General features: G+C 32.2%; 1 protein-coding gene across 4 annotated transcripts in view; it reads right to left on the reverse strand.

The window, feature by feature from the left end:
* Positions 1-16,021, reverse strand: part of LOC100371016 (uncharacterized) — a 35,608-nt gene that overhangs the window by 17,926 nt on the left and 1,661 nt on the right. For 3 of the 4 annotated variants that reach the window (XM_085493862.1, XM_085493860.1, XM_085493863.1), the window contains exon 2: positions 11,594-13,453. In XM_085493862.1, coding sequence (XP_085349988.1) covers positions 11,594-13,344 — 1,751 coding nt within the window. In that variant the 5' untranslated portion in view covers positions 13,345-13,453. Of the gene's footprint in view, positions 1-11,593; positions 13,454-15,857; positions 15,878-16,021 lie in introns of all 4 variants that reach the window. The other variant, XM_085493861.1, reaches the window with a different exon arrangement.

The following is a 16,021-nucleotide window of genomic DNA, read 5'->3' on the forward strand; positions in this document are numbered from 1 at the left end:
TATAAATAGTTCCATGAATACATTAAACCTAGAAATAGCTAATTGTCATAAAGTTATCTGAAAGTATCAAGAATGTATTTAAGCAATTCTGTAGCAAATTATACGGTTTGAAATGAATTAAGACTGGGGATAGAGCTTATGTGTAACACGTACATCCAAATACAATTAATTTGTGTGTGAATTCTGACTTTTTGAAATTCAATAGAATACAATGACTTTACAATAATGAAAATATAACCTTTAAAAGCAAAACACTGAAACAACTTGTTTTATTTTTTAACATTTTTTTGGATTGACAATATTTGCTGAATATGCAGATTAGTGTATTTTACCACAGATTGTAGCCATATTATTATCGATAGTGAGCTCATAGCAACAACCACTATACTAGGGGTAATCAAGACAGTTCCAGGTCTGTGGTACCAATAACTCAAACAGCTAGTGCTAATAATTAACATATACCCCCGGTATTCATAATATTTGGCTCAAATCTCCTCAATTAGTAACAGCCATGGAACAAATTATTTGAATCAGTCACAGCAAATTAATAATATGTACATGCTCCAATAAAAACACACATCATCAACCAAGGTGCCAAAAATGTTATGCATATTTGTATGACACTGAGAGCACACAAAATAGACTAATTTTAATGTACAACAACCCAATCAGAACTAAATCAATTTTCTACATTCAACTTTCATACTATAAAACCAGAATCATTTCAGATTCCTAGATAGCAGTACAGACATGCTTTTGTGATTTGAACAGCTGTTACAACATGCCATATCTAAATATGTAAGTAAATAAAAATTAGAACATGAAAATATTCTTGATTAACACAGAATTATAATTTATTTTTAATACATTTTTTATCTGCCATGTACAGAAGGAATGTAAGCCTTCACTATAGTATCTACATTCAACTCAATAGCCATCTAAGCACTAAGGGAAATTAAAACTGGAGAAGCAAAGTGTATTTTTTATTTTTTAGTGATTAAATATTATGTTACAATGTAAGCATCAATCACCAAGACAAGAATAATACATGCATAGTATCTTGATAAATACACAGATTTAATTAAACCGCTTTTAAGAATGTTGACGTCAAAATATGAATTCAATTTCACTTTGATGAAAAACCAGATAAACTGCAATGTGGTTATGGGGAGATTAAGATTGGATTCATTTCACCAACTCTGGTTAAAGCCTCAGGTATATGTATGATTAGATATGAAATAAGAGACTTTTAGAATTTAGATTTCAACAACGTACAAATTAGTGTACATATATGTATATGTACATGTTACATAATAATACCTAACATTGTGATACATTGTATCACAGGTATTATTATGTGCACATGGAACAACCACTAAACTATGATTGTCTAATTAAAACTCCTGACTCTTGTAAATTATATTATTTTTAAACTAGAAGAAAATTTGAAAGCGAAAACCTCTGCCATAGATGCTAAGTACATACATGTATCCTCGTTAATAACTCTATTTATTGTATTAACATGTATTCTTCTGTCAAAACACATTTATCAAACTCACATAAGCTTCTAGATTTTTTTGAAAAAGTAAGACCAAATTGAGTCTTGAATTTTCACTCAACCAATCAGAAATACAACCCTATCTGGCAATGGTGAAGAATTTTATAAAAATATATTATCTCCATTGCAACTGGATCCACATCTCTAAAATCTAATAAAATTAAAAACTTGTGTCTTTCTAAAACTTTCATGAGAATACATCTATCCTCAGGGGCGGAGCTACGTCACAAAACGTTCCACACACCACTGTATGGGCTATGTGCTCTGGAGGAATGCGGAACGCCGAGCGAAGAACCGGTGAAAATTCAAGAAAACAACAGGAACTCAACTTTGAAGTAATCCTGAACAATCAAATTTATATGCATTACACATGCAGAGTTAATCTTGTTATACTGTTCAGGGGAGTCTTTCGGCCTTTGTTTTCACCGTGATGGTTGCCAAGCGGTGAAAATACCTTGATGTCCTCCCCCGAGAATAACCAAGTTATACATAAAATCATTCTAAAAATGAATGTTTCCATGGCAACCAGGTATGCATTTCTACATAAATCAAATTGTTGACTTCAGTTTCGAAATGTGGGAAATCTTTTTTTTTTCAGTCCACATTTCATGAAAAATAAAATCTGTGTACCAAAAGAACAAAAGAAATGGTGACCTTGTTTTGTGCAAAAATTGAATTTAACTTTGTAAATTTATAAAATCCTGTACACAGGATTATAGGCTGTCGCGCTGTCACATAATTTGTTTAGATTTTTGCAAACTAGCAAGCGAATTGTACGCTGATAAATGTACATGTAATTTACTGATGCCAATGCTTAGTGACTTGTTGATGATATGAACAAGAACACATACATGTTTAATCAATAACAGGGAACAACATCATTATTTTATTTTTGGGTGCAAACAATCGGTTCTTGCCAACCATGGTTACTATGCATGTGCAGCATGTGTAAAAACAAGCTGAGTGCGACAGATTATACAGAACACATAGACAATGTATTAAACACTATGCAAAGAAAGTAGAGTAATTAAGTCTAATTAATCAATTACCAAGCAGACATGACAGAATATAACAATTAATAGCGAAAATTAAAACAATTATATTACAGGTAAATCAGCTAGTTAGCTCATTATTATTAAAAATAAAAAACAATGAATCAACAAATAATAATAAAAAACAAGCACTTTTGTGTCAAAGGTCAAATGATGAGGTAACATGCACAATTTTTTATAAAAACAAAAGATTAAATCGATGTTGGTTTTAAAATAAATTCAATATATTCCATTTTGGCATTCATAGACAAATATATAATATAATAAGTACATATGCTATGCAATATAATACAATATAACCACAACACAACAGGTTGTATACAATGTACAATGTACATGATCATATGCAGATCAGATGCATACAGTCATAATACTGTCAAATACTGGCTATTTTAAAATAGAATGAATAATTTTTTGGTTCTCATACAGCCATACAGAAAACACCTAACCAGTATATTCAAACCATTTCTATCTAAATATTAATTAATCCCAAAAAAATACATTTCTATAAAAATGAATATAAATAGAAAATTAATATCCCCTAAAGTAAAATATAGAAATAAAGTATTCAGATAAATTTAAAATTAAACGGAATTGTCCTGAAATTCACCACACCCACAGCACTGCCAAAATGGTTTGATATTGACAGGAGTTATGACAGGGAATATATGGATTAATGTGGTTAAAACTCAGGACGATTTGAACAGCAGAATAACAATAACATTGATTTTGAAATTAGTGAAATTCAACTTACAGACAAGAACAATGAAAACACGGCATGGTTTTATACCCACAGTAAGCAGCTGTATGCCAATACCAACTATGATGTCATGGTATAATATGCAAATTATCGCAATATGCTGGCTGATGTGGTTATTCCTTTTGTTATCACGTTCACACACACCACACATACAAAATGTAGTACTATATTGTTATTCATAAATTGCCACATTGACAGTGAGTTTCTACTGACTATTTAAACATAAAATGTATTTATATTATATATTTCTTTATTTATGTATTTATTTATATTAAAAAACAATTTTATACGAGGTAATATGCATGTATGTATTAAATGTCTAAACAAATACTGTTTATTAAACATTACTGACCACTAGAGGGCGCTACAACACAAGATCATCTACCGGGGTACTACCTTTTATGTATTATTATAAATTGTGATTAACTTTGAGCCATTTAACTTTAATATGGATTAATGTCATTTTTTATTTTAAATGTATATTATATATTTACTTTAACCAAAATTAAAAGAAAACAAAGTATGAGATAATAATTATCTCAAAATTATTACAGTTGTTACACTGCTAATTTGTGGGTAGCCTGGCTACAGTTGGGAAGATTAAATTATTCCTGTTTCAAGTGAATTAATATTTCTGTGAAAAACTGCCACTCACCATGAAATACTTGCGGTGAGTGGGCCTATCGCGGTATGTGGAGAAACTATTTTTTTTAACTGAAAATTTCACCAATGTTTTAAAAAAAATCGTTCAAACTGGAGTCATTCTAATTTGTGAGTTACTATCCTCTAATTTACATACACATTATTATTAATTATTTTATTAGTTGATAAAGTTATTATTCCAAAAAATTGTGGAAAGGTGTCACAGTTAGATACAAACCACAGGTGTGTTTGTTGATCAAGCAGAACAAATTTGAATTGCCTAATTAGACATGAAGCAGAACAAAGTTGAATTGTCTAATTAGACATTAAGCAGAACAAATTTTAATTGTCTAATTAGACATCAAGCAGAACAAATTTGAATTGTCTAATTAGACATCAAGCAGAACAAATTTGAATTGTCTAATTAGACATCAAAGCAGAACAAAGTTGAATTGTCTAATTAGACATCAAGCAGAACAAAGTTGAATTGTCTAATTAGACATCAAGCAGAACAAATTTGAATTGTCTAATTAGACATCAAGCAGAACAAAGTTGAATTGTCTAATTAGACATCAAGCAGAACAAATTTGAATTGTCTAATTAGACATCAAGCAGAACAAATTTGAATTGTCTAATTAGACATCAAGCAGAACAAATTTGAATTGTATAATTAGACATCAAGCAGAACAAAGTTGAATTGTCTAATTAGACATCAAGCAGAACAAATTTGAATTGTCTAATTAGACATCAAGCAGAACAAATTTGTATTGTCTAATTAGACATCAAGCAGAACAAATTTGAATTGTCTAATTAGACATGAAGCAGAACAAATTTGAATTTTCTAATTAGACATCAAGCAGAACAAATTTGAATTGTCTAATTAGACATCAAGCAGAACAAATTTGAATTGTCTAATTAGACATCAAGCAGAACAAATTTGAATTGTCTAATTAGACATCAAGCAGAACAAAGTTGAATTGTCTAATAAGACATCAGGCAGAACAAATTTGAATTGTCTAACTAGACATCAAGCAGAACAAATTTGAATTGTCTAATTAAACATCAAGCAGAACAAAGTTTAATTGTCTAATTAGACATCAAGCAGAACAAAGTTGAATTGTCTAATTAGACATCAAGCAGAACAAATTTGAATTGTCTAATTAGACATCAAAGCAGAACAAAGTTATTATTTATGTGAAGTAATGATACTTTGATATGTAGTTTAGATTATTCGCTTTCCTCTAGAATTTCTATACACACTGTAGTTATTGAGTTTCTAGATTTTTTCACTGCTAACAGACAAATGACTCGTTATTTAACCATTTTGTCAATAACCTACATGTACAGATTAAGTTGATAGGCTTTTCAATCGACCTATCATTTCTAGGTCATAGTGAGGTCACGAGAAACAAAGCAACGTGTGGACCGCCATGTTTTTCTACGAATGTATTTTCAAGTTGAGTGTTTCCTGTTCTACCATATTGAATAAAGATGTCAGTTGTTTTAAAGAACTGAAACTTTCTGTCTATGTTATTGTACGTTCTGGGGAATACATGTATTGCAGTATAGAGTGGCTTTACCCATGTCAAAAATGTTTATCATCTTTGCACATCAGAAATCGTGTGTACACATTTATATGCTGATTTTTAGTTTATGATTTAGTTTATGATAAACTTGTAATATGATAATACCCTAATTCTATTTCACATATGCAAATCATTGGGTTAATTCACCAAAATAGGGTTTACAAGTAATACAGTAGAAATTTTAAATGAAAACAAGACGAATATATATTGCTATTTCTATAGCTTTCTATTACAGGCCTTTGTAAAGTGCCGTGGACAGACTCATGGACGTGTGCTTATTGAAATTCAGGAAGGTAACTGTCTGTCCATTAAAGTGTGAAGACAGTGTAGAAGTAAATACAGGAAACCTGCTTATACACAGATAACAGATACATTATTTAATGTCAAAGATGTGATTGAGAGTTATTCACAAGAGATTTCTACTTTTTTTTCACTGCCCTCGATTCTAACTAAGTTTTCAAGGAAAACATGTAATTGTTATAAAATTGACATGCAATCATTACTATGATATTCACAAAAAGTCAAAAAATTGACAGGTTTTCCATCTTGTAACAGTGAAACATGCAGGCTAACCTCATATGTGTTACCTGTATGCTAATTAGAGATATTAACGATCACCTTATTTCTAGGTTGACTTCATTATACAGTCAGAATGGGGCTTTATGTATTTTGTTAATTTACATGTAATGCTGGAAACAGGTTGATTTAAAGTATTACAATTTTTTACATCTTGCCCTCATAAAATATTTAACAAAAACACAAAGTATACCTCAAAATGTCCATACTGATATGTGCAACAAGAAATCCACCACCATATGCTAGCAGACTCTAACTGGATTGAGATGTCTACGTCACTATCTCGTCATGGACTTTGATTTCGCTGGGTCAATGCAATTATCAGTTTTGGAATCAAACACATTAAAGTGTTTATTTTATTTTTTTCACATTTTATTTATATTCTGTCAATTTGATACAGTATTACCAATACATATACATATATGAGGGTATGCTTTAGGACATTTCTCAAAAGTCCATGTGAATCAGTATCTTAAAAATCAGTGCGACAAATTACACAATTTGTCTGCGGTCTACAGTAGACGGTAATTCCTCTATAGGAAGAGCATACTGTACTTGTTTTATTTAAAGCACATCTCTAAAAAATGGAAATGTAGCAGCATTAAATATTTGTTCTGGCCATACTAAAACCCCCAAAATATATATTTGCTCTTTCATCCCAGGAAAAATTGATGTGGTTTTAATTTTAATTTTTTTGATTGAAATTTGCATACATGCATACATACATGCAAAGATTTGGACTGAAACAGAAAACAAACATTTCTCCATTCTACCATAGGTGGCGCACTTCACTGTTATGCAAAATTGAAAAAAAAATGTGTGAGGCACAGGTTTAGTGCACGATAAACAAGAAACAAAACCTATTTGTGGGCCTTATAACAATGAATCTAATTTTACAAAATAATTTAAACAAGCAGCCTATCGGCTGAAATAGCTCCGCTGTTAGCAATGCACATTTCAATTAAAGAACTGAAGACATCATTAGAAAATGAACAATATGTATAGTATCAAAGCAATCGGACTTACAATTTTTAACAAGAAGTCGAAAATATCATTTTCTACCAAAAATGCCAAAAATATTCACCAAAATTAGAGAATTTAAGATATCATCAGTCACGAAATGAACAAATCTGAGAAAGGTCCACATTTAGTACCTATATATGTGATATCAAAGCAATTGGACTTGCGGTTTTCAACAAGAAGTCGAAAATATCACTTTTTACCAAAAATGACAAAAATATTCACCAAAATTAAAGAATCGAAGATATCATCACGAAATGAACAAATCTGCGAAAAGTCTACATGTAGTATCAATATACGTAATATCAAAGCAATTGAACTATTGGTTTTTAACAAAAAGTCGAAACTATCATTTTTTACCAAAAATGACAAAAATATTCACCAAAATTAGAGAATTGAAGACATCATCACAAAATGAACAAATCTGAGAGAGGTCCACATGTAGTACCTATATATGTAATATCAAAGCAATTGGACTTGCGGTTTTTAACAAGAAGTCGAAAATATCATTTTTTACCAAAAATGACAAAAATATTCACCAAAATTAGAAAATTAAAGATATCATCACGAAATGAACAAACCTGAGAGAGGTCCACATGTAGTACCAATATATATAATATCAAAGCAATTGGACTTGCGGTTTTCAACAAGAAGTCGAAAATATCACTTTTTACCAAAAATGACAAAAATATTCATCAAAATTAGAGAATTTAAGTTATCATCATGAAATAAACAAATCTAAGAGAGGTCTATCCAAGGTACATATTCACCAAGTATCAAAGCATTCAGGCTTGTAGTTTTCAAGAAGAAGTCGAAAAAGTAAACATTGACACGGACGACGGACGACGTACGACGACGACGACGACGGACGACACCGGACAATGACAGACAATCACTCATATGATAAGCTCCGCTCGACAAAGTCGACAGCGGAGCTAAAAAGTAAAACATTGACACAAACGCCGGACGACAGACGATGGACGACGACGGATAATTACTCATATGATAAGCTCCGCTCGACAAAGTCGACAGTGGAGCTAAAAAACTGTATGTCCCATGTAGTGAGGATTATGTCACAACTACCGGGTATATTCCAATATAACAAATTTACTACTATGCTAAAGTTATTGATGAAACAGAAGATATTAGAGAAGTGACATCACGATCAAAATAACTCTGCCGTCTTTGTAGCTATCTTAAAATAAAGTTGATTATGTTTTGTACAATGACATCCATGTCCACCCTTTCATCTTCAATGACAGTGAAGCTAGAAAAATCAATTACCATTATAATATTTTTACTTTTTACCAAATTTTTAGTGAAAATGAAATGCTGTTAAACCATTTATTATTTATTTATTTAGACTTAAAGTAAAACTCCTCAAATTTATTTTATAATCCAACATTGTAGTAAGTCATCACTAAAATTATGCACATCTGATTTAGTGTGACTTAGATCTGCTTTTAGGTTTAACATTTCAAAAGTTTGCCAGAAAACAAAAACAATTAAATATTTTGTTAATTTGTTTGAAAATAGAAAATATTGTATTTCCTCTATTAAAAGCACATCTCCAATAGACACACATACATGTATAAACCAAAAATTACATTTGTTATACATGTATCTTGAATCATTTAAATATTACTTATTTCAGCCATAAATAAACCTCTGTAATTTATGCATAGACAAACTACTAGTACATGTATATGTGGTAAGAATTCCCAGTCACCGAAGGATGCGTATTCATAACCTACCTAGCAACTGACAAGGGTAGGACAAAAATATAAAAAGTCAAATAACAATAAACAGGCAACCCTGGAAGAAGTCAGCAGCATACATTGTATTTGTTTTTAAAAGATAGCACAAAACATGTACAAAAGGGGCCAGCTGGAATAACTCAATAGGGCAGCTGAGAAACGTGGATTACCAGTTGAAACAAATTCAGACGAAAAATATTCAGAGGCTGACACAAGTTGGTTGAAAGATGATAAGGCACTTTTATTCGAGGGGATTTTTTATGCTGCGAGTTGAAGACATTGATGAGCGGTGTATTGTGACTGTGCGCATTTAGAACATTCAAAATCTGTCCTACCTGCCGGTGTTGACTTCGGGTCACGCGATATCCGCAAACGCTATCAATTTGGGAATTGGTCAAAAGAGCTATAATATCACTTAGGTGACTTGTGTTAAGTTACATACATGTAGGAATACTACCGGTATTTGGATTTGAGATGAATTCTGATAGTGAACTAAATTACTAATTACTGGAAATTACTTTGTGTTACAAGTACTGATACATGTATTTAATTATTTATTTTTATACTTTGAAAGTTCTTACATGTTGTCCCTCCCTGACAGTTTGCTCCAGACAGGTCCTTTAAACATCCATAAAATCACAAGAGCACAGATATAATTGCCACAGATTTTTACGACATCAAACACCTACTTAAAACATTCACATGTACATAACAGAATACCAAACATTTTTCAAACTGTTATTGATTTGGAGTCAAAAAGAATCCTTAAACTCAGTTGAGAGGAGAACAGAAATAACTTGTGACTAGAATACCAGCAGATTCAACCAGAGGTAAAAATATCCAAATTTAAAAATGGGAATTTCAGTAAAACATTATCTATGCTAATGTTTTAAAAAATTCATCAAATTTAGTATTTATCATACTGATAACAGAATAAGTTAAATAAAAAAAAACAGCCTAAAGACTGATTAAGCGTGATTTGAATCACCAGAAACAATTTTCAGTACATTCTAAAATATACGCTAAAAAATTCACTCCATTTTGTACACTGCATGATGGGAAAAGGAAGACAGACTATATATTACATAGAGCCCAGCTTACAGTATTATTACAGCAGACAAGCATTAAACCCTCCCTGCTGTCTTCTCCCCAGACATATTCCTGCACATGGTATCATACAAGTCAATAAGATTACCATTAGAAAATTTAACCGACTTCTTAGATTCAGAGTTTAGATTTTTTTTATTCTGTGCTGCACATACACATATGCTAAATATGCTAAAACCCAGTGAATTTCAAATATACATTTGTAACCATAAAATGTATTTTTTTCTTCACAAAAAAACAGTGCAGGGATTTTTTTAAATAAGCGAACAGGCATGCAGCGCCCTCATGCCATGGCCATGCACCTCTACACTGGGAGCAGATGCTCTGGCAATCATAAAATTTTTATTGACCAAGGATCACATGTGGCCACAGTTTTTAAATGTGACCTGTCTGATAGTAATTTTGGCCCAAGGAAGCCATAGAATGCTCCAATTTAACTTAGAATTATCAAAAACTCAAAAACTAGGGAGAACCGTATTTTCCCCACTTGGTGGTGCTGCTGAATTGCAGTGCTCCCTCTTGCAGTTTTTTTTCTAAAAAAAAACCTGCAGTGAATTTAAAATACCAAACTCATTGTGAATATTTTTTTAAATTGTATAATAAAAATACAAGGCTAATGAGATTAATATTATAGTTTTTACTGTAAACAGAATCTACCGTAATCATTCAGAGCAACATGACATGAGCATGATCAATAGATCATGATTAAAGCGCGGTGGTCGTCGCGCAGCGCGTGTTTGAATTTCATGTAAATAAACAATGTATTTTACACTCGTTGTATACGTCGTTATGAGTTTCATATCGAACAGGACGCGGAACGCGACTGCGGCCCTTTAAGGTTATTGCCTCATAAACGAATTGATCTAAAGATCATCATCCAGCTCATGCAACACATCATATGCAAACACTGAACACAGGTTAAATCCCAACTGAGTGACTTAATGGTGGCTTAAACATGCAAATTAGGTAATTAATATGCACAGTCTCAAACCTAAAATAATCAGGTCTATATCAGAAAGCATATAAGCACCAAATTTCAGTGAAATCTAGGACATGTACTGTAAAATCTGTATTAGAAACTGCATCCCTATTAGAAATCGCACTTATTCAATTGAGAACCAAAAATTCATTATTTCTCATCTGTGCAGGTGCTCTAATAGAAGCCGCATCCTATCTGTTGCATTGTGCCATTATAATAGAAGTTGCAGCTTCTAATACAGATTTTACATTACTTAATAGCATTTGCTAATTTATGCAAATTAGGCAATTAACATGCAGATATTTAACCCTAACCTTTTGTGGGCCAAAGTCATCTTCAGGCAACATTCACAAAATAGTTTATACAATGTAGTCTGCTCTTTTTCACATGAAATGTAGTGAACATTTTTTGACCTAAAACTAGAAGCAATGTCACATTTTTAAGATTGAATTCAGTGAAAATGACAAAAAATTTTAATCAATTTACACAAATTTAAGCAGAACAAAAAATTGACACTCAAATGCATGAAATAAAAAATAATTAACAGAAAACAAACCTTTTTTCTACTTTGTCTTCAATAGCAGTGTCAACACTCGCTGATCGTTCACGTGCCTCAAGTCGAGATTTCATTCCATTATCGACTGGTCCTACACTTCTACTTAAAAACGTCTCTTCCTCATCATCAAGGAAATGATAATCACACATCAAGTCATCAGAAGCAAGGGAATCCATGTCACAAGAATCAAATTCACCTTGCAGTTCACTTATTTTAGGATTTTTTAACGGAATTGGTATCGGTACTTCACCAAAATTTGGAGATTTGAAGGGCGTTTTTGCATCCTTCACAAATGTTTTTTGTGTTTCTTTCACAGATGATGTTTCATTACAAATTGTATTTTGAGGATCAGATTTTGATTGTTTTCCATCTTCTGTTGGTTTAGCACAACTGTCATCAATCGACAGTGTCCTCATGCCAGTGCACAGTGTTTTCTCAATTTTTGACCTTACAGCAGCGAGCAACTCCTCGCCAGGACTTTCATTCTCTTGATTCAGTTCACATACAAGATTCTGCTTTGGCACTTCATGCCGTGGAGTACTTGTTGCCATACCTTTAATGGCTACCCTGAAATCCGATTGTGTGGGGGGTGTTGGTAAATCCTCTGACTGGATTGAATTTCCTGACAGTCCATCTATTTTCTTGATTCCTTCAATCCTATTTGAGACATCAAAACCTCGACTTAGGATCTCATTGTTTGACTTTATGATCGATGGAGACAAGATTTTGTTTGTGGGTAGTATGGGGTCATCAACACGTATTCCAGTCTTGGGTTTATCTAATGCATGTTCATTTCCTTTAACAAGTTTAGATGCTGGATTAGAGACAGCGGATACAGAATTAGCGGCATATACCTGCTTCAGCCCAGTATCTTTCTGAGATATTTTTATATCAGTCCCAGATTGCGCAGATCGAGTATTCTCCCCAAATACGCTTTTATATATGGGCAGTTTCATGTACACTTTTCCCCCATTTGTCACAGTTGGTTTGTTAGCAGTGGATGATGATATTGCACGGGAGGCTGAAGAACCATAGATGGGCACCTTACTACCATTTGTTGTTGATGAGGGTGCTGGTAATTTACTGGGTTGAACAAGATTTGGGTTTACAGATGGTGCTGTCGGTAATCTACTAGGTTGAATAGAATTTGGGATTACAGTAACTGAAGGAGAATCTCTCGGTTCTTTGTTTTCATCATTGATGGGACATACCGATCCAACACTACCACTACTACTACTTGATATAGAACTCTGGGAACTCCTAGAACCACCAAGAAAACCAAATCGTGAGCTTTTTGCTATTACTTCCTCGCCAAAAACTCTAGGAGGAGAACTGCCATTTTTATCTTTCTCTATTTTGGGTTTTATTTTTGGATTAGATCTGTTTTCCTCCTCCTTTAACACAGACAGCCTGTCCTCATACAAAGCAACTCTTTCAGAAGTAGATGTTAACTTTTGTACATTTTGTAACGATGGTCCTTTGTAGTTCTGTGAACCTGGTGGGCGAACATATGGAGTAAATCTCGTTGTTGCATAAAAAGCAGTTGCCATGGTTTCCGGCTTATTTAATTTTTTGGATGTTTTCTTCTTTTTTTTTGATTCCTTCACAGGCGAATCTTGATCTGAAGAATCACTTGTTTTTGATCTTTTCCTTCGAAATGATGGTAGTCGAGAAATAAACGATCTTCCCTTCTTATTGCCTCCCTTCCTCGGTGACAGGGATGTCGTAGAAGTATCTGACAAATCTGACATTATGATACAAGACACAAAGACTTAAAATAAAATGAATTCGTTTAACAGAATCATTGTTCGGTGCTTCCAAGCAACACATCCTCACATATTACTTCAGGTTGATCCACATCTAAAAAAAAAAGAAAGAACATTTTGAAATATTTTTATAAGTTTTTCAAGGAAATATTAATTAAATACAGGAAACTACCACCATTGTGAAACAGTTTTTTTTCAGCAGACATATCCAGTTAGCATGCTTTCTATCAACATGGATCATGCTCGGTCCTAGTTGAAGTTTATATGACCATAAAGTACTAGTTATGATGCAAGCAATGTTTAGGCAGTGTAAAGAGTGTTATGTAACAATAGACTATTCAGAGAACATTGATGGAAGAGTACAATGCATACAGTTCTGGTGACAGTGCCTCTTTACAAATGGGCACCAATTTTTTTTTCCCACTAATATTTGGGTAAAAAAAAAAAAAAAATTTGGGTACATTTGTACATATTTTCTGTTATTTTCACTGAATTCAATCTTAATTTTAGACCAAGAAGACAAAATGTACCATTGTTACTAGTTTCCAACATTTCATGCGGAAGAGAACAGACTAAAAGTATATTGAGGATATATAGCCTGACATTTAGGCGTGAGTAAGCCTTCGCCGGCTGAACAGCATCAGACCTTACTAACGCCTGACAGAATAGTATATGTCTCGTCGGCAAGATCAATACTGCGAATTCGCAAAGTTCACGCCTTCTTGCAATGAGTTAAAATGAGTATTCATTTTGGTGGTCATGCTAATACCATCGATCAAAGCAGTGTTTGTATTGTCAGCAAAAATCACAGACTGTTTTCAACAAGATGATAAACATTGCACGGAATTAAACTCTGCCATGAATGGTTACTTTTTGATGGCTATCACTAACTGACGTTTCTGCAATTTGATTGGTACCGTCAAAAAATCATCAGGAGAAATGAAAAACTACATCGTTCTGTCAAGATTGTGTTGGGTTTAGAGGCCGCAACGAACGCGACCTCATCAGATAGATAGTGCCTGAAGTGTCTCTGACACTCAAAGTGTTAAAGCGAAATGGTCATCACCTGCACACGCGCGGAAATTGAGTCCCAAGCGACGTTAACAACACACGCTATAAAAGCAAAGGTTCATGGGTAGACGCTTGTTTGTAAACAATGACACACTATGGCCACCTGAGGCATGCGTAGGTGACAACTCCCTTACTTTAATTAATGGTAATATTCACCATCACATTTACAAATGTACAATAGGAATTCCAAATCCTACAACATATGTCCTCTCCATGTCACAAAACATTTGTTTCAATAACAGCTAGGGCAGGGCAGTATTGAAATGAAAAGAAATTCCTAAAAATAAACACTGGATCATACATACCACTGGCTGGATTACCAGGGCATGGGCAGATTATTTTGGTTTAAACAATTTTTATAATACTCAGTGTTCATCTAAATTTCATTATATTCTGAGGCAATTTAAGAAAATGGCATAAGAAATGTAGGTGGGAATAAGGTAAATACAGTAATGATGACCATTTTGTCAGTTTTAGAATTTTTTCATTTTTCTTTTCAATAACTGATCACCAGTCGAAGATGTGTGCTTCTAATTCTGTTTCTCGGAATGTACAAATATATACAATTATGGAAAAGACTTTCAGTATCAGCAATCATCAATTTCATCTTAAACTCTCCGGGTTGGAGCATTTGTTTTTGTTTGTTGGAGCACTTTTAAAAATAAATAAATGAATGAATAAATGAATAAATGAATAAATGAATAAATGAATAAATAAATAAATAAATAAATAAATAAATAAATAAATAAATAAATAAATAAATGAATAAATGAATGAATAAATGAATAAATGAATAAATGAATAAATGAATAAATAAATAAATAAATAAATAAATAAATAAATGAATAAATGAATAAATGAATAAATGAATAAATAAATAAATAAATAAATAAATAAATAAATAAATTAATTAATTAATAAATAAATAAATAAATAAATAAATAAATAAATAAATAAATAAATAAATAAATAAATAAATAAATAAATAAATAATAACCAACTAAAATACAAGGGGAGTTGTAATTCTATTAAGCTTGAAATCATCAGGCTAAATAATGATGACTTTATGTTCATCCAAATACTGTCTACTGTCAAATCTTTTTGCTCAAGAAACGATTCAGTGAAAACAAAATCCAGCAAATATACATTTTCCTATATTACACATTCAACTCATCAAAAATCAGTGAAAGTGAACTCCATACAAAACACTGAAAAATTTACTACAGCTAAAATAAAGTATATTGACCTTTGATAAGATGAAATTTGCAAAGAGAGAAAAGCATTCCGTAGTCACACACGATCATATTCTATATCTAATGAATGAATTCTTCTGTTCTAAGAAATTTGTAAAGGTACTAAAACCAAAACACATGCATAATCCATAGGATATTATATAATTTTTAAAAGCATTAATTATAAGCACATACCAATGACATCAACAGTGATCCTTGAGTGAAGGCAAAACAAATAAAACAAGTAGTATTAATACATTACAAAAATACATGATGAAAATACTGTAATTGCAATATGATGTTAAGGTAATAATATCAAATTTACATATATGTTTATAGTAGGAATTCTCTGACGTAAA

Source organism: Saccoglossus kowalevskii, chromosome 19 (genome assembly GCF_978046115.1).
Source record: "Saccoglossus kowalevskii chromosome 19, keSacKowa6.1, whole genome shotgun sequence".
Classification (NCBI taxonomy): Eukaryota; Metazoa; Hemichordata; class Enteropneusta; family Harrimaniidae; genus Saccoglossus; species Saccoglossus kowalevskii.